Source organism: Vicia villosa, linkage group LG3 (genome assembly GCF_029867415.1).
Source record: "Vicia villosa cultivar HV-30 ecotype Madison, WI linkage group LG3, Vvil1.0, whole genome shotgun sequence".
NCBI lineage: Eukaryota > Viridiplantae > Streptophyta > Magnoliopsida > Fabales > Fabaceae > Vicia > Vicia villosa.
The window spans coordinates 107,365,127-107,383,468 of NC_081182.1; the positions used below are offsets into that span (position 1 = coordinate 107,365,127).

The window sequence follows — 18,342 nt, forward strand, 5'->3', positions numbered from 1 at the left end:
ATGTTACTCACATTTGTTACAAAGTCAATTTCATTTACTGCTTATTCTATTTTTCGTTAAGTTATAATTACCAAACAAAACCCCATTGAAGTTTTTGTTTAATCGAACCTTGAATTGAACTCATTATTCCTGCACAGTCCCTGAGATCGACATTCGGGGAATTTTCCCTATTATTACAAGAGGCAAAATAGTACACTTGCTATTTTACCGATCAATAATATACCATGTAATAACCCATTAGACAATATGTTGCAAGTGAAAGGCTGTTATCAAAAAAAACTTCCAATATGTCCTACAAATCATTGTCTAATTAGGTGACAGTGAAGACATGGTTTAGGTCGCAGATTTTTTTTCCACGCTTGGCGATCATCTTGACCTTAGTTGATGATAGGTCGCCTTCTCCGAGAGGTTGCAGCGGTGACTTGATCGCGTCATCCAGGGGCATCCTCTTGACAGTTGCCAGAGGTGTTACGGGATCGGGAACAGGCACCGATGAGATCTCTCCTTCCTATTCAACAGAAACCAAAGAGTAACAAATAGCAAGGGGAAATCGGACCAGTTTGAAATTTATACACAGAATCAAAATATGGAATTCCAGGTTACCGTTTGAGGTTGCAAAAGATCAAACGAAACACCCTCGCTAATGCTCTCCAATTTCTGCAGAAACAAATGACATAAATTTCCGATAAAGTATTTACAAAAGAAACAACAGTTGGACGCCTTTGTGGCCAGAATGAATACCATTTCAGAATGCGGAATGGACTCAAGGATTGGAAAAGTCTGTAGGAAAAGAAAATTGGTTAGCTTTCAACAGGATACACAATAGAAAGAAAAATGGTTTGCTTTGCAAGAGATGTGTCGACCACCTCTTCAGATTCAATAATCAAGTCTGTTCCTTCCAGACGATCAAGAATTTGTTTATCTTTGAGATACATCACAACATAACCATTTTTAAAGCAAGGGTTCCAATTGATCTTGAAAGCAAATTTTTTTCCCAATAATTTGTCCAGTGCAAGGGGGTAGTCCAGGGGATCAGTGATTCCACTCTGGTATACAAATATACGAAAAGCAAAGTGTTGGATGATACAAACATGAAGCATGATAAATCAAAAGTTGTGTTGTGTACATCACCTCTACCATGGAAGAACGAAAGGTAGTTGCTGATGTCTCTAACAGTTCGCCGGCCTCACGGTCCCAAAAAACAAACCTACCAGAAGTACCATCGTGAACTACTTCAACACATATACGAAACCTAAACAAAAGATTAGATTGTCAGCATAAACATATTTATGAAGGGGCTCGTAGCTTTCATAATAGTATGCAGTTTAGACAACCTCCAAATTTCAGCCTCAGTCATGTGCTCGGCCTTGCAGAAATAAGGGGGGCTGTCTCGCTTGGCCATTTGAGGACATTTATGGCACTTCTTATAGTACCATCCATTTGTATCAGGAATAAGCTTGTCTATTGTAGCAACGGTGACACACATTGTTGGCTGCAAAATGTATGCCAACTGTTATGTTATTTTTCGTGTTCGTAGTGTGAGCGGTTAAACATAAATGTGATGGAGATGCGACATACCTCAGACAACACAATAATTTCGGACAGCGGCAAATGGGAAGCCTTTGAGAAAAACTTATCAGCGGTGGATAGGTGACCTCCAGAGGATTGCTGCGACCAATCATGGCTGGATTTTCCTGTAGTGCTTTGGGTTTTTCCCAATGGTAAAACCGTGGGCATACCGCAGGTGATATAAAAAACACTGTACGTTACCGAAACAATACCAATCATAATAGTATCCGTAATAAAAGATGATCGTGAAAGTTGTTGATTAAGAAATACCGGTTAAGGAAACCAATTATCTCAGGAATCTCTTCATTAATGTGCACGGTTGTAACATTATACGTATTCGTGATAGCAAGGGGGTATTTGCCTGCATCATTCATGTTAATATTAATCATGTAGAATCTGCAAAAATATAGTAGTAGGAACAATACATGGAACAAATGGAAAAGAAGAAGTAGGTGTATACCTTCTTCCTTAATTTTGGCGTATTTCAAGAGGATGATAACCGGGGCACAAGGATAATCTTGTTTCTGCTTGAACTCAAAAAATTGAGTTGCGTATGTTTCCCACAAGGTGCAGTGCAACGTGTTAGACCTACAAAAATAAGGATATTAGTAATGTTTATTACAACGAAGATCATAAGGGAAAGAATATACCCCAAGTCCCTCAAAATGAAGTTGATCTGTGGTTTCTTTCTAACCATTGATTGCGTGTATCCCACCTCGTCGATGACACCAATTACGTCTGACCAGAAAATAATGTAAAAACTGTTAAATTTGGAAGAGTTAAACCAACCATTTAACGAAAACGCAAAACATATGGAAGAACCTGTTAGCAAATGCTTTTTCCATTTTCCAGAAATGATATCAGCAAAAGGGGTGCAGATGGTCGGCTTGCTTTGTATGTCATGTTTACCAATTTCACTAACTGTAGTCCCACTAGTGAATTTCAAAATGTATTTCTGGTTTGTAGGTTTAAAGATCAAGTCATTAGGACAAACTTCAAAGTTGGACATTGTGCAGGTAGTGTTAACCAACAACAATGAGTCAAAAGTTTGTCTGTAAATAGTTGGAACCACCACTTGAATGTCAGGTCCCTGTAAGCAATGGAGAAAACCCAGTTAAAATGAGGTTGTAAAGTAATGTATGAAAACATGTCGTGGTAAACCATTGTCATAAGATCAAAACACAAATATTTAGTTCGCAAAGCCAGAATACGAAAACGATAACGAAAACGATAACAAAAACGACAACGATAACGAAATCTGTTCCAAATAACCAAATACAACTTTAAATGAACAGAAACATCAAAGTAGCATCCATAACATTACATGAGAAGAAATAAAAAGACAATGGTGTAAAGAAACTCATATCTCAGTTCTTTGTCAACTATGACCATCTCAAAATGGTCCTTGTTAGTCATCGTCACTTTCCACTTGTGTTGAATCTTCACCGCCAGTTTCCATAGCTCTTTTCTTTCGTTTATGTCCCCAACCTTGTCATAAGGTCTCGCCATTTGCAAAGATGGAAGTAGATTTTGAGCAGAAAGATTTCGGATTGCAAAGATGGAAGTAGTTATTAAGCAGAAAGTTTTCTCTACACTTTGTTCATTGGATATTAGGTTGAGGATCAAAAATGAGATAGAAACGAAAGAAGAAGTTTGGAACAGGTTCCAAAGCGGTACAGCAGAAGCAGCAGAAGCACACAGAAGAAGAATGGGCCTTGACATTATCGTGACAGCTACAGTGTTAAAAAGCAAAATTTTCAAAACCAAGGTGCACAACCAGTTACTTAATAAGGAAATATAATTGTGTAGTTAAACAATGAGTGTATAATTTAAGCAATTGATTAGTCATGACACAAAGAGATAGTTAGATAGTTAAGATAGGGGTAGAAAAAGACATGAATAGTGTGAAAAGAGGGTATGTGGCAATTAGTAAGCAAAGGGTATGAATGGTTTTTCCAGAACATTAAAAGTTCTTATATGGTAGATTAGAAGACGACTGTGAGATTCAAGAATTTTTTAAAGGTGGAAGATTGAAAACAATTTATGTTAGTAGAATAAATGGATAGAGACATAGCATCGGAATAACAAAAAAGAGAAGAGATAATAATAAGTAAAACTATGTGACCTACTTCAATCCCTAAAATTGTTTTTTTTTTTTAATTTTCACTAAAACAAACTTGAGTTTTTGTCCGGGTTCAATCCAACAACCTTAAACAGCTTGAACAATTGCACAATAATAGACCTATAAACTTTCACAAACAATCTCAAGCTTGAACATGATCAACTCTCTAATGAAATTTTTCACTCTTTCAATGCTAACACAATTATAGTAACTCTTAATTTAAAGGTATAAAATTAAGTAAATTTAAAGGTATAAAATTAGATTGTAACTCTTAATTTACACATTATCTATATATGAGTTAAATTTCACGAGCCTTTCTCAAGGTCATGCAAAAATTTTTTGGGACATCAATTTCTTTATTAGAATTATTGTATAAGGATTTATCAAATTTTATTTATATTTAAAATCATAAAATTAATATCTATTAAGAATAAAATATGAAAAATAGAAGCTAAACACAATCATTTTAGAACCTATAATTTGTTCCAATGTAACTTTTCAACAATTTTTTAAAAACTAAATTTTGTAATGTTTCAAGGTATCTATAATTTTTTTAAAGAATTAATAAAATTAAATAGAATTAAAAAAAGTAAAACGTTATAATGTTAAATAATAAAAAGAAATTAAGAATGATAAAAATTACCAAAAAAATATAAATCTTGTGCATACATTTTGTAATGCTTACAAATTATATAAAAAAAGAAAAACATAAAGAAGAAGAAGATGTAGAATTTAGCAAAAATGCAAAAGAGAAACATACAAACAAAGCTCTTATATACTAAAGAGAATATATATAGGGAATGAAAAGAGAAACAACTTGAAAAAAATGAAGTTGCTTTAAAAATGGATGGAGGTTTTATGAGATAATGGCTTAGTGGGGTTATTCCAAAGAGTGAATTTGAGCTGATCTGTAACACTCTTCTAAAACCTCGCGGAATCAAATAAAATTCAGAGTAAAATATAAAAAGGGTATTACAGCTTCATAATATTAGAAACAATAAACCGTGTCATGCATTAAAGGAACATCGAAACATATTATTCAGTGATTATGTTAACACAGCGGAAAATACTTCAAAACTGAATAACATAAAACAATCGGGATTCACATCAAAGTTCACCGATACAAAACCAACAAAACATTATTCCAACATAGGAAGATAATTCATCAGACAACTCTAACATAAGCGTTCTCAAGTGTTACAAGACCAGAGCATGACACTGACACAACCGAACTAAAACGAAGTAACTGTACGAGTTATCCTCACCAAGCACAATCCGCTACTCCTTAATCTAAAAATATCAACAATAAGGGGGAGTCTCATTCATAATTAATCAATGTTTTTAATCCACAAATAACAAAATATCATGCATCTCATTCACCCAATTGAATATATTCAGGTATTCAACAATTAATACATCAAACACACCAATTAAATCAATCACACCACATTATAACATTGGACATCTTCCATTCATGTTATAACCATACATACATCCTAATGCAATGCAACTACATGCATGTGGTACCAATCATGGGATTAACTCATCTCATCGATCCACCATCATCAAGGATACGACTAACTCTACTCACTAATTCCACACAATGGGAATTAGCTACCGCTGATCCAACACCACCAGGATACAGCCACAATCATGATTATATATGCTTACACTGTTAGAACAAGATTTGTTCTGATCAATATTCTTAGTTTTGATGATAACAATGTATATGAATTTTGTATGAGATAATGTGGTACTCTAATACTATGCAATTTCCATTTCAGGAATTATATAAAGAGTATGCACAAAATCAGCGCAAGAAGCACTGACTTAGAAGGTTCAGCATGCAACATCAGAACATGGTCTAACAAGACATCAGAAGATGGTCAATCAGAATCAGAACATGGTCTATGGAAGCATCAGAAGGACTTGAGATCAAAAGCAGAAGCACTGAAGCTCTCATGGTATCACGCTAAGAAGCACTTCAAGGTCAGAAGACAAGAAGATGCTCTGCACCAAGCTGTTTGACTCTGATGATATTCAAACGTTGTTTACACAAACATCAGATCAGAAGCAAGTACTAGACTGCAGGCTACGCTGACTGACAAAAGGAACGTTAGAAGCTATTAAAGGCAATGTCAGTAGACACAGCGAAAGCAAGGCTCGAGGTAGTTGACAAAAGAGTGAAACATTAAATGCAATGCTGTACGGATTACGCAAAGCATTAAATGCTCCCAACGGTCATCTTCTCAAGCACCTATAGATTGAAGTTTTGATGAGAAGCTGAATACAACACTTGCGCAAATATACAGAAACGCTGTCAAATTCAAAAAGCTCTCAAACTTCATCATCAACCTCACTACATTGTTGTTGTAATACTTTAGTGAGATTAAGCTTAAACTTAAGAGAAAATCACAGTTGTGATAATAGCTTTATAAGAAGCATTGTAACTCTTAAAAGAATTTGTTTACATTAAGTTGTAAGAACTAGAGTGATCAGGTTGTTGATCAGTATACTCTAGAAAGTCTTAGAGGGTATCTAAGCAGTTTGTTCCTAGAGTGATCAGGTTGTGATCAGTATACTCTAGAAGACTTAGAAGTTGTCCAAGTGGAAAACCATTGTAATCTTGTGTGATTAGTGGATTAAATCCTCAGGTGAGGTAAATCACTCCAAGGGGGTGGACTGGAGTAGTTTAGTTAACAACGAACCAGGATAAAAATCATTGTGCAAATTGTTTTTATCTTACAAGTTTTAAAGCTACACTTATTCAAACCCCCATTTTCTAGGTGTTTTTCTATCCTTCATACACCACCTTAACCATGCTAATCATCAAAACCAAACAATATGAACAACCATTATCATATTTCAACATCGAACAACAGTCATGGATAATGTATTCACACATCAACATAATCCAAAAAATTACATTATATAATTCGCACCGAGCACAACATTTCAATATAAACATGTTGTCTCAACACATCGTCACCACATTACCACATTGTCATACTCAACATCATATGCACACAATGTGTAGCTTCACCGAAAGCAATACCGATTAAGATGAACAACATCATCACAACATAACTCACCGGAAACAACGTCAAGTATAATGTATCCATGCTTAAATACAAGTCAAACAATTACATTATACATATTCACGTCGAACAATACAACGTCGCCACATTGTCACATTTCAACAATTATGCACACAATGTATAAAACACAGCATAAGGAATTAAATCGAGATTTCCCAAATAAAATCGAGCTACTACTCATTAAACTAATTTATTATGTAGAAAATCAAATTATCTTTCCAACGCACAAAATGGAGCTCAAAACGGATTTACGGTTTAAAAAATACGAATTTTAGAAAATAGTTATTTTTCAAAAACACATAGCGGTAACCGGTTACCTCAAATGGAGTAACCGGTTACTGCCTCCCAGATAGAACCAAATATGAAATTTCAATCAACGGTAACCGGTTACCTCGATCCAAGTAACCAGTTACTACCTTCGAGACAACACCAATAACACAAAAATACACAGTGGTAACCAGTTACCTCATTTCAAGTAACCAGTTACTTCACAACGAACAACACTTCTTCGTTGACGTAACCTCGGGTAGTCGGCTACCACGCTCTAGTAACCGGTTACCTCGTATCTGCATCCCCAAAAACACAGTTTTGACAGCATCTAACCACTTCTAATTCCACCCAATTCATACCAAATTGATTCTAATACACAAACAACATCAAATTACATGTTATAACACAACACGAAGATGTTTGAGAAAGAATTTAACACCATATGCAATCATTATCATTCCAATTCATCAACTCTTCTCAAAACCCCAAAAATCCCCAAAACCTAACATATCTCAATCAAATCAAACAACATACAATCAGTCATACTACTCACGAATCAATAAAAGAGATTAATCGGAAAAGTCCCCCCTTACTTTAGAGTTTGGTTTGGTTCTTCCCCTTCCTATGCTCTTCAGCTCTTTCACGTTCTTCTCTTCTTCTCTTCTTTTTTCTTTTGCTTCTCATTCCAAATTTTCCTCTTTTCCTTATTTTATTAAAAATACAATTTACTTTAGTAAGGGCCTAACATTTAGCACCCCTTTATTACTAAACACGACACCAAGCCCAATAACCTCATTTTCCATTATTCTCCAATAAATCCAATAAAATTCCAAGTAATTCCAATAAATAATTTAATTTCAATTTAAATTAATTAAGGGAAAATATGGGGTGTTACATGATCCCCCGAACCGGACTATACCGGTGGTGACAAACCAAAAAAAAAGTAAATTTGAATAGTTAATTGAATGAGTGAATTTCTAAAACATGGCATGATGGGATTAGTTAGTTAACAAAGGAATAATTAGTAAAGGTGAAAATGAAAAGAAAACTACGTGTCACATTTTTTTTGCCATTTCAAATAATTAATTTTAAATAAATAATTAATCATTTTTATTTATAACTTATTAACCTTACATGTCCTAATTTTTAGCTTAATTTTAAATAAATAGTTTACCATTATTATTATTATTATTATTATTATTATTATTATTATTATTATTATTCAATGATTATTTTTAAATTTTGCTGAGAAATTTTCAATCGTTAATGGAGTTCTGTTAAAAATATATAGTTAGTGAAGAGTGGAATTAGTGAGGTTTTTAGATAGATAGTGATGGACGGCAGCCGCTAATATGCATAAACATTTACTTATGCATGGTGCATAAGTTAACCTAAGCCCTTGGATCAATATTTCCATCTAATGGCTAGAAATCACCATATATATTTACTAAAAACAGGAAAAAAAACGTTTTGCTGATTTTTTTCCTTCTCAATTCAACGACTCGACATCTTTTTCTTCTCAACTCACCACCGTCGCCACCGCCTGCACCGTCGCCACCGCCAATCTCCGCCGATCACCACCGTCTTCATCCTTCCTTCTCAACACATCACCACTGTTGCCATGCTTCCTTCCCAACACCTCATCAACGTCGCCTTTCTTCGCCGCCATCAATAACTCATTCCGGTGATTCCTCACAGCTCACTTTCATCCACGAAATCATAGGTATTGAATTTTACACTTGTTAAATTGAATTTTAGATGATTCACACTTCAATTTGTGAATTTCTATAGAACTGATTGTTTTACCTAATTCAACAATTCATTGAGTAATGTATGTACTATGGTTGAGTAGTGTTACGATTTCATGAGTAATGTATATTTTGATAGAATAACCTTGCCTACTGTATAATATTAAATTGAATTTTAGAATTCCCACTTCAATTTCTGATTTCTTTCTTGCAATATGTGATTACCTAATGCGAGAATTCATCGAGTAATGTGTAATATGGTTGAGTAATGTTAGGATTCCATGAGTAATGTGCAATATATTTTGATAGAACAACCTTGACTGTATAATATTGAATATGCATATCTATCTTTCCTATTATTAAAGTTGTAATTTGTATTTTGTAGGTTGTGTTGCTAATGGATGAGATTTCGTCTTCCACAAATGTCACTCAAGATGTTGGTTCAATCTCCGATGAAAATAAAGAATCGTGGCAACATTTTGTCTTCCACGACCTTTCATCAATCAAGGATTTCTATGCTAAATACGCTCATGAAAAGGGATTTAGCGTGAGAAGAAATTTGCACTCCTTCTTTGATTCTCGTAACAAAAAAACGGACATTGTGCAATATATCCGTTATGTTTGTAACAAGCATGGTTTCAAGCACGGAAGTCGGGCGGATCCTAAGAACAAGACAAACTCGGATACTACTGTTCTCATTGAATATCAGAAAGAGAAAGAACTTCCCGAGGAAAGGACTGGTTGCCCAGCTAGTATTTCGTTGAAGTATGATTCCAATGTTAAAGGTTATCACATATACAAATGGAATGTTACTCATAACCACCCTCTCCATAAACCCGAGCATTCGCATTACTTGAGATCGGCTCGAGAGATTAGTGAGCCTCAAAAATAACTTGCTATAATAAATTCAAAATCAGGCATGTCTGTAAGATCCTCCTTTCAAGTTATGCGTCAAATAGCTGGTGGTTCAAAGAACCTTGGGTATTGCTTCCAAGATTTAAAGAACTTTCTCACCACTGTTCGACAAAAGGAAATGGTCATTGGTGATGCAACTATTATCCAAGAATATCTTAGAAACGAAGCTTTGAGGAACCCATCATTTTATTATGATATCCAAGTAGATTCTGAAGAGAACATAGCTAGTATTTTCTGGTCAGATGCAATCATGCAGCAAGACTATGAATTATTTGGTGATCTCATCAGTTTCGACACAACTTATCGAACAAATACGGAGTATCGCCCATTAGGTATGTGTTCTATTCATTTCATTACTATTATCTCAAGCTTCCATTTTATTTTGTAATTATCTGTGCATTGATATATTCTCTCTACCATATTTATTATTACATCATTATATATTAGTATAAAGATATATTGATAACATCCTTTGTTTTAGGTATGACACTGCTTTTATATTGATAACATCAATTGTTTTAACTTTTTTCGTTATATGTTTTTGTCATACATACCAGCTCCGTTCCTTGGATTTGACAACCACCGTAAGAGTGTAGTATTTGGTTGTGCCCTGCTTTACGATGAGACTTCAGCAAGTTTTGATTGGTTGTTTACCACTTTCCTGAAGCGCATGAAAAATAAGAAACCCATTACAATTTATACAGACCAAGCTTCTGCTTTGATGAAGTCAGTTCCAAACATCTTCCCCGATGTCTTCCATGGGGTGTGTTCTTGGCACATGGGGGAGAATGCAAAGTCCAACTTAGGCTCTCGTTGCAATGGTGCATTTCTTGACGAACTACATCACTTGGTTTCGAATGTTGATGATGAGGCAGAGTTTGACTTCAATTGGAATAAGATGCTTCAAAATTGTTTTGGTGGTAAATCCACTTCTGAATTTACTTGGCTTGTCCAGATTCATCGTAATCGTACTCAATGGTCTTCTGCTTGGGTGAAATCACACTTCACTTCCAGTTTGAAGACCACACAGTTAAGCGAGTCGTTCAATGCCTTTCTTCGCCACTTTCTTCAGCCATACCACTCACTTGTGCAATTCTTTATCCATTTCAATGTTATGGTTGAGAAAATGCGAGATAATCATGCTGATTGTGATTTCAAGGCTGCCAATACTAGGCCAAGAAACAATTATCCCAACAGCCAACTCATGAGGTCCGTTGTCGCCAAGTATACTCCAGCATCGTTTGCATTCATTCACAAGCAATATGATCTTTCTTTCAAATATTATTATGAGGAGGACACGTCAAGAAGTTCAATTTCGAATAGAGTTTTCAAAGTGTTCACAATTCAACTTGTTCGTGATGCCGATGAGATGGATTTTGATAATGATGCCGCTGCGAATGTTTATATGTCGGTCGAAGAAGTTCCAGAAAACCTTCTTCCTAATGATCAAGATCCTTTGCGACTTGATGAGATGGTTGTTACTGTAGATATTGGGAACAAGATTTTTACTTCTACATGTCGGATGTTCGAGAACCGAGGATTCTTATGTCACCATGTTTTCAAGATATTAGACTTCTTAGGGAGTTCTATCCAATACCAGTCCTTGAAGTCCATACCTGACCACTACATATTGAAGCGTTGGACTAAAGGAATTCGTCCATCCCTTGATGCTTTAAAACCCATCAGTATTGGAGGTATTCAAGATACTACTTTTGCACAAAGATATCAACAAGCTTCTGGTGTTATGCTTCAAATTATAACCCGTGTTTGCATGGACCCTGATGCGTGCCAATTTTTTCTTCATGCTGCAATTGAATGTGGGAAGCAAGCGGAAGATTTGATTGTTGCTAAAGGTGTTTCCGGTCAACCTTCATCTTCCAGGTCTGCATCTTGCAAAGATACTAGTGTTGCTGAACCTTTTGTAGTTGATTCTAGTGGAAAAAAGTTCAAAAAGAGACCCAATCCAATAAGGGCTAAGAAACGGCTCAAAAGTGATTATGAGTTAGCTAGGGAGAGACAAAGATTCATCGCACAGCGGAAGAAACAAAAGAAAGAAGAAGATGCTGCAAAATTAGCTTTAACAATCAACAATGTTGATTGATTTTCATTAATTTCTTTCCATTATTTTAGACAATTATATTTCGGTCTACTATTTCAAATTTTCATCATACTGTAAGCAGAATTTTATATTTCAGTCTACAATTTGATTGTTTTAGTTATTGCCAATTTAGCTTCTGCTACATAGTATTGAATTTGCTTAAAGTAATAACTTTGGATAGGAAAACTTATCTTCTCAGTTAATAACCCAATGAAGTACTTAAAGCAATAGCTTTTTTCTGTGTTCTCAGTCTCTCTGTTGCACATGCAGAATGCCTTTGAAATAAATGGCTTCATTTTTTTTGGACATATGTAAGGATCTTTCAAGATTCAATGTTAGCATAAAACAACTGAACCAGCCCTGTGTTATTCTCCTGAAAAATGCGAGGCTGTATTGCACAAAATACTAGATCATACTCACATTGTTTACTCCAGAACAACTCATAGTAGTACTCTCATTGCGTCTCTTGAATATTTTTGTTATTTGTCTACTTCACCTTGTTACATAAAGGGAGTATTTTGCTTTACAATATAAAATCACCTGTGACATGTTAGGTTATGTTTGCTCTTCTGGATGTCATCCAAATGATATCATTGGTTGTGAATGATGAGACTAGTTGTGTGATTAACTAGGCTTTAGAACTTAAAGTTGGTTTATGAACTTATAAGTTTAATTATATATATATAAAATGAGAAATATAGAGCCTTAGATAACAAATTACAACAATTTCATACTAACATTACACTGGCAAGATATACTATTGCATAAACTATTTTTCCAATTACTAACCATTACAACATTTAACTCATTATCATTTAGAGATACACTAGCACCATCAACAACTATTTCAAGAGACAATGGCATCGAAGGAGGTGAAGCCATATCTCTGATTTCCTTTACTCAATGATCCAATTAATACACACATGTACTAATCCATCCATACACAGCACAAAACTAGCAGTGACTTCTAGCCACACCTTTTGGGATTGATTGCGGCTACATTTCCATCAACATCCGTGAACATATAGATCGCATCAGCTAGATAGTTGTCATGCCACAAACACAAAAGTAAGTAACTAAAACTGGTGAAGACAATAATCTTGCTCTATAGAATCATAAGTGACATAGTATTGGCAAGACATTGTTACTTCAACTATTCTTCCACGACTTCAACAATAGCACATTTCTTCAAGCATACTTCACCAACAATGAAACTTGGTAAAAAAATATGTATTGGTCAAGAAAATAAGTGCAATAGCAAATTAAGACACAAACATAATAGAAAAGTGAGAAGGCATTTTTTGAGGTTAGAAAGAAAAATCAACATGATAGGACATTGATACATATCCAACAAAGCCATTTACAAATCTATTTACTTCTTGAAGTTCAAGAAAATAAAACAACGGACACCAAATAAATTTAGCAAGTGGTTTCAAGAAGATATGGGTACCTATAAGAGAATATCACTTTAAAATTATATTTATATATATATATATATATATATATATATATATATATATATATATATATATATATATATATATATATATTATGTGATTTGGTCCCTAGCTAACTACTGTGTATTATACTATTTTGGAACTTATACATCCTTTTAAGTTTAACAACTATGCTTTGTTATTAATCATATATTCTTCCTACCATCCTTTTAAGTTGAATTTTATAATGGAATTCCTAGTCTTTCAGCAATACTTTAGTTGACCTGGGATCTTAAAACACCCTTCTAACATCTTAGGTACATAGTATTTCGTGTTTAATTTGACGTAAGAATAACAAAGATCTTTTATTTTACACGATATTAGTATTAGTATATCAGCAGCATATTTTCTTTTATTCTATTAATTTGGAATTAACACAAGTATAGATGAAATCATACGCAATGACCACTTTTAAAATGAGTAAGATAGTCTTGTGTCGACTCTTAGTTCACCTGGGAACTTTTGAATTATAGTAATAAAATTAACATATGTAACACAATAAAACTTTGCTTTATTATGCATCCATCTTCGAGAGTTTATCTTAGTTAAATTACATGTACCTGTTTAAAACATAACTGCTGAAACTAAGCATGTATAGCCACATATTAATCAATACTAAGCATGTATTACTCAATACTCAATACTCACCACTCAATACACAATACTCACCACTCAATACTCAATACCCCAATAATGACTCAAACCACGGTGATTTCTGCATATTAAAAAGGATGTAAGACCACAACAGCCAGAATTTAACTAACCAGCCAATACCCTATTTCTCCACATAAATACTTCATTATATAACAACTACAAAATTGACTAGAAACAAATGCAGAACTATACATCATCACATGACACATCTTGTCCCAGCATCAAAATGAATATAACATATGTTTGGTATTAAAGAAACAATTTGTCCAAATTTAAGCTTAAAGAAACAATTTGCTCATACAAGTCCAACTTTATCAATTCTAGAAATCAACATTCTTACTACACAATTCAATATAGAGTTTTTTTTTCCTTTTTGTCCTATGTTTTTTTGTCTTCTTCCCGGCTTCTTTCTCGATCTTGTCTACGACCTCTTCAGCTTCTTTCTCAAGGACTTGTGCCATAGAACATTCTTCCTCTTCTTCACCCAAGTTAGGGGCTGACTTCTTTGTCTTCACCTTTTTTTTGTTCTTCTCTGCTTCTTTCTCCAAGTCATCCGCCATGGCACATGCAGCCTCTTCTTCTGCCAAGGTCAGAGCTAACTTTGTCAAGTTTTGAAGCAGCTCATTATCCTCACGCTTCAAGATGTCTAGCAGCACTTTTACTCTTTGAATCTCCATGAAATCATCTTGCTCTTCATTTGTCATCATATCCCAATGCTTAAAAAAATCCCAAATTGCAGCTTGCTTGCTATCCCATTTCTCAATATATGTCAGAACAAATAGCCCGCATGATTTCCTATCATGTTGTAAAGGCAATTTCACATCCTCCCAACTCCATTGACTAAAGTCTATAGGTTCATTTCTCTTAGCATTTATCAACTCCATCCCATATCTCACTTTCCACTTCCCCCAGTTCTCCCATTCATCTTCTTTTCGAAATGTGAACCTTTCACAACTATTCAGAAATCCGAACCTCTATTCTTTGAAATCAATCACATATGCAGCATAGTGGCTCTTCAAATAAACTGAGAAAAACCACTGTAATGATGAAAAGAAATCATGAGTACAATAATCAACATGGAACTTAATACTATCAAAACAGATTACTCAATACAGATTACTCAGTACAGATTACTCAATACTATCAACATATTAATCAAAACAGATTGCTATAGCTAACCTTGTAATTAATCAAAACAGATTACTCAATACTATCAACATATTACTTAAACATTATTGAATATTATCCTACATATTTTCTATGCACAGTAACTTGGGCCTATTTAAACTATGTATACTATTATGTAGATGTAACGCCGCAACAATATATTTACAATATGTTCAATACTAGCACAAATATTAAGCAAAAATGTACTTACATATTCAGGATTTTCGATGTCTATATCATTAAAATCCATGTATTTGAGCTGTCTTATTAAATCTTCTGCATACTCAGCCACTACATGGGCTTCTCTATGATCCTTTTTGCGTCTAGTGATCTTGACGCCATGCTCAAACTATGTGCAAATAATTATAACAAAATACATTTAATATGGGAATTTAAACAATGAAGATATTGTAAAGTTTAGTTAATTAAAACTAATCAATATGTGATACTTACTTCATATGTAACCGGGAATATGAACCTTTTCATCTTTCCTTTCATCATCTCTTTTTTATTCAAGAAACTAAAATAGTTTCCAATGACATCCCCCTCTAACTTACAATCCTTCTTGAGACAAAATAAGGATCCCCTGTTAAGGTTTTCTAACATCTTGCATTTGTCTTGGAACAATACCTCCCTTCATGTTAAAATCATTATCAATTAGAGATGAAATATAATGAATCTCATTTAAAAATTGAAGTTAAAAAAAATATTAAATGGATGGAATTAAAAAATCAACGTACATAGCTCCTCCATTTGCTTCTGCCAATGTCCACGCATAGTTGACCAATTGTGTGTCTTCCTCACTCAATTTTGCCTTCTTCATTTGCATTACATATGGGGATCTAAATTATTGTGACAATGCTGAGATCCTTTTTGGAAGCGGAAACTGTTCATTTTGTGGTATGTTCTCCATAAGTGTGTATGTTGCCACATCAGATGGTGACTTTCTACATTCTTCCACTGGTAATATTACTTCCAATGATATAGGAGTACTGAATCCTAGACTAAAAGAAGGCTGACCCCAATCAGAATCATTCATCTCAGCTGTATCACCATGCTTCTCTTGACTTTCTTTTTCAGGCTGATTTGCATCATCTTCTTTTCCGGGCTGTTCTGCATCATCCTCTTTATCAACTAAATTTGCAGCTTGTTCTTCAAGCCCATGATCCGAATCATCATCCTTGTCTTCACTCTCAACCAATCCAGGACTTGCATTTCTAGGCTCATGCGCATCATCCTCTTTATCTCCAACTTCTTTTCCCGTATTAGAACGATGCTCCTTGTCTCCAACTTCTTTTCCTTTTCTCATTGAAGACTCAGCTTCCTCTGCCTGTTTGACCCAATAAGTCTTCCAATCTGCCCAAAACTTTAGCTTTTCATCACAAATTTTTATTTGTTTTTTAGCCTGCAATGTACATAAAACCACTCAAATGAATAGCCACATATTACTCAAACTAAGCATGTATAGCCACATATTAAACATGTACTCTCAAACTGTAATACTGAATACTAAAATAACAATGAATAGCCATATATTATGCAATACTCAATACTCAAACTGTAGCACTCAATACTGAATATTAAAATAACAATGAATGGTCATATATTACACAATACTCGATACTCAATTAACAATGAATGACCATATATTAAGCATTACTCAATACTCAATACTGCTAATATATTACACTACTAAATTTGAATATTGAGTATTTCGTTCAGATATACCTCTTCTAATGCGTAGTCTTGTGGAGCCAAATGAGCCTCCATAATTTCATCATCCACATTTTGTGTCTTTCGCTTTTTCCCTTTTCTTTGGATCACTTTCTCTCTACTACGTTTTGCAGTCTCGGCAATTTTGTCATGCATCACTTCATCATCCATGTCTTTTGCTGCCATACTACTTTCTGGAATATCACAATCTTGTTTATCAAGAACGATCACCTTGTTGAAACCTCCCTTCTCCTTTATTTTCTTCAACTCCAAGCTTACAATGTCATCCTCCCAATTTCCACAACTTGGTGGTTTTTCAACTATTTTCTTCTTTTTGGTTGTTTGCACCATATCTAAAAAATGTACCTACAATGAAGATATTAAATTTGATTATTAAATAAAATTTAAAGAGGATACATTCAATGAAAACAATATTTTAATAGATTACATACTAGAAGAAAGTGGAAGTCTGCTTTCCCAGAACATGCATCTTTCTTAATCCCTCCGTTGGCATGTTGAATTAAGTGTTGACACCAGTTGTAGTTACTAACTTTCTTTACTTCGCTCAACACTGTAGCATAGTTCAAACTAACCAAATATGAAGTAGTAGGGCAAAGAATGGTTCCGATAGCCAATAATATAAAACCTTTTGCCCAAGCTTTGTTCTTTGTGATTTCAAACTTCATCAATTTTTCATACAAAACATTGGTATGTATGTTGATCATACTATCATAAGTCTCCCCTATGTACCCGAGCTGCTCCTTAAATTTCTTCAACTTTTCTTTATTTGATTTGTCAACCTTTTCCAAATCAATTATCTTCTTACCCCTTGGCAAATCATATACCCTCTTCACATCTTCTTCTCCAACAGTAATTCTTACATTTTCATTGACAATCATTCCCCTATGTTTGTCAAAGTTATTTAAAATCCAGCTTACAAATACCCCCGGGATAATGGTGATGTTCAGTTTCAACAATCCGCCAAATCCACATTCCTTAATATACTTCTCTTTCTTAATACAATCTTCTTTCTTCCTAGGATCTTTCTTTCCCTCGTTCAACAACAAAACTAATTTTGTCAGCTTCTTAGGAAAACACCTATGCAATATCCTTGATGAAGTTTTTTTGCTTTTCTTATTTCTCATGTCAGCAATTCCATCCTCTTCCTCTTCTGTGCTAACTGCAGCAGTACGATCATTTAAGTCTTCCTCTCCTGTTGTCTCAAAATCTTCTGAATGGTCATTGTTGTCAATTCGTGCCGCAGATCTTATTTTCATATCTGTCCATACAACATATTACTCAATAACAAGAACAGAAAGTAAGGAACAAAACATACTCAATATTGACAACATATTACTCAAATCCAAAAACAGATTATTCAAATCCTTACTTCTATGCAATATCCTTGATGAAGTTTTTTTGCTTTTCTTATTTCTCATGTCAGCAATTCCATCCTCTTCCTCTTCTGTCCCAACTGCAGCAGTACGATCAT

The 18,342-nt window shown here is 34.4% G+C and overlaps 1 protein-coding gene and 1 pseudogene across 1 annotated transcript; one reads left to right on the forward strand and one right to left on the reverse strand.

Moving 5' to 3' along the window:
- Nucleotides 1–310: 310 nt before the first annotated feature.
- On the reverse strand, nucleotides 311–8,728 carry LOC131658754 (uncharacterized). The gene is made up of 14 exons (XM_058928016.1): nucleotides 8,588–8,728; nucleotides 7,349–7,428; nucleotides 2,731–2,827; nucleotides 2,392–2,659; nucleotides 2,220–2,307; nucleotides 2,030–2,157; nucleotides 1,840–1,930; nucleotides 1,579–1,759; nucleotides 1,335–1,492; nucleotides 1,132–1,252; nucleotides 867–1,046; nucleotides 742–780; nucleotides 604–657; nucleotides 311–508 (listed from the first exon to the last, which is right to left on the reverse strand). The coding sequence occupies exons 1-14, from the start codon at nucleotides 8,726–8,728 to the stop codon at nucleotides 311–313; spliced, it is 1,824 nt and encodes a 607-aa protein (XP_058783999.1).
- A 467-nt stretch (nucleotides 8,729–9,195) lies between these two features.
- On the forward strand, nucleotides 9,196–11,823 carry LOC131658756 (protein FAR1-RELATED SEQUENCE 5-like; annotated as a pseudogene).
- Nucleotides 11,824–18,342: the final 6,519 nt, after the last annotated feature.

Coding starts and splice junctions, on each gene's coding strand:
- LOC131658754 (XM_058928016.1), bottom strand. CDS start 8,728: ATGGCGGCGAAGAAAGGCGACGTTGATGAGGTGTTGGGAAGGAAGCAT. Junction 1,931..2,029: donor CGCCAAAATTAAGGAAGAAG/GTATACACCTAC, acceptor TGAATGATGCAG/GCAAATACCCCCTTGCTATC. Junction 658..741: donor CCATTCCGCATTCTGAAATG/GTATTCATTCTG, acceptor TTGTTTCTGCAG/AAATTGGAGAGCATTAGCGA.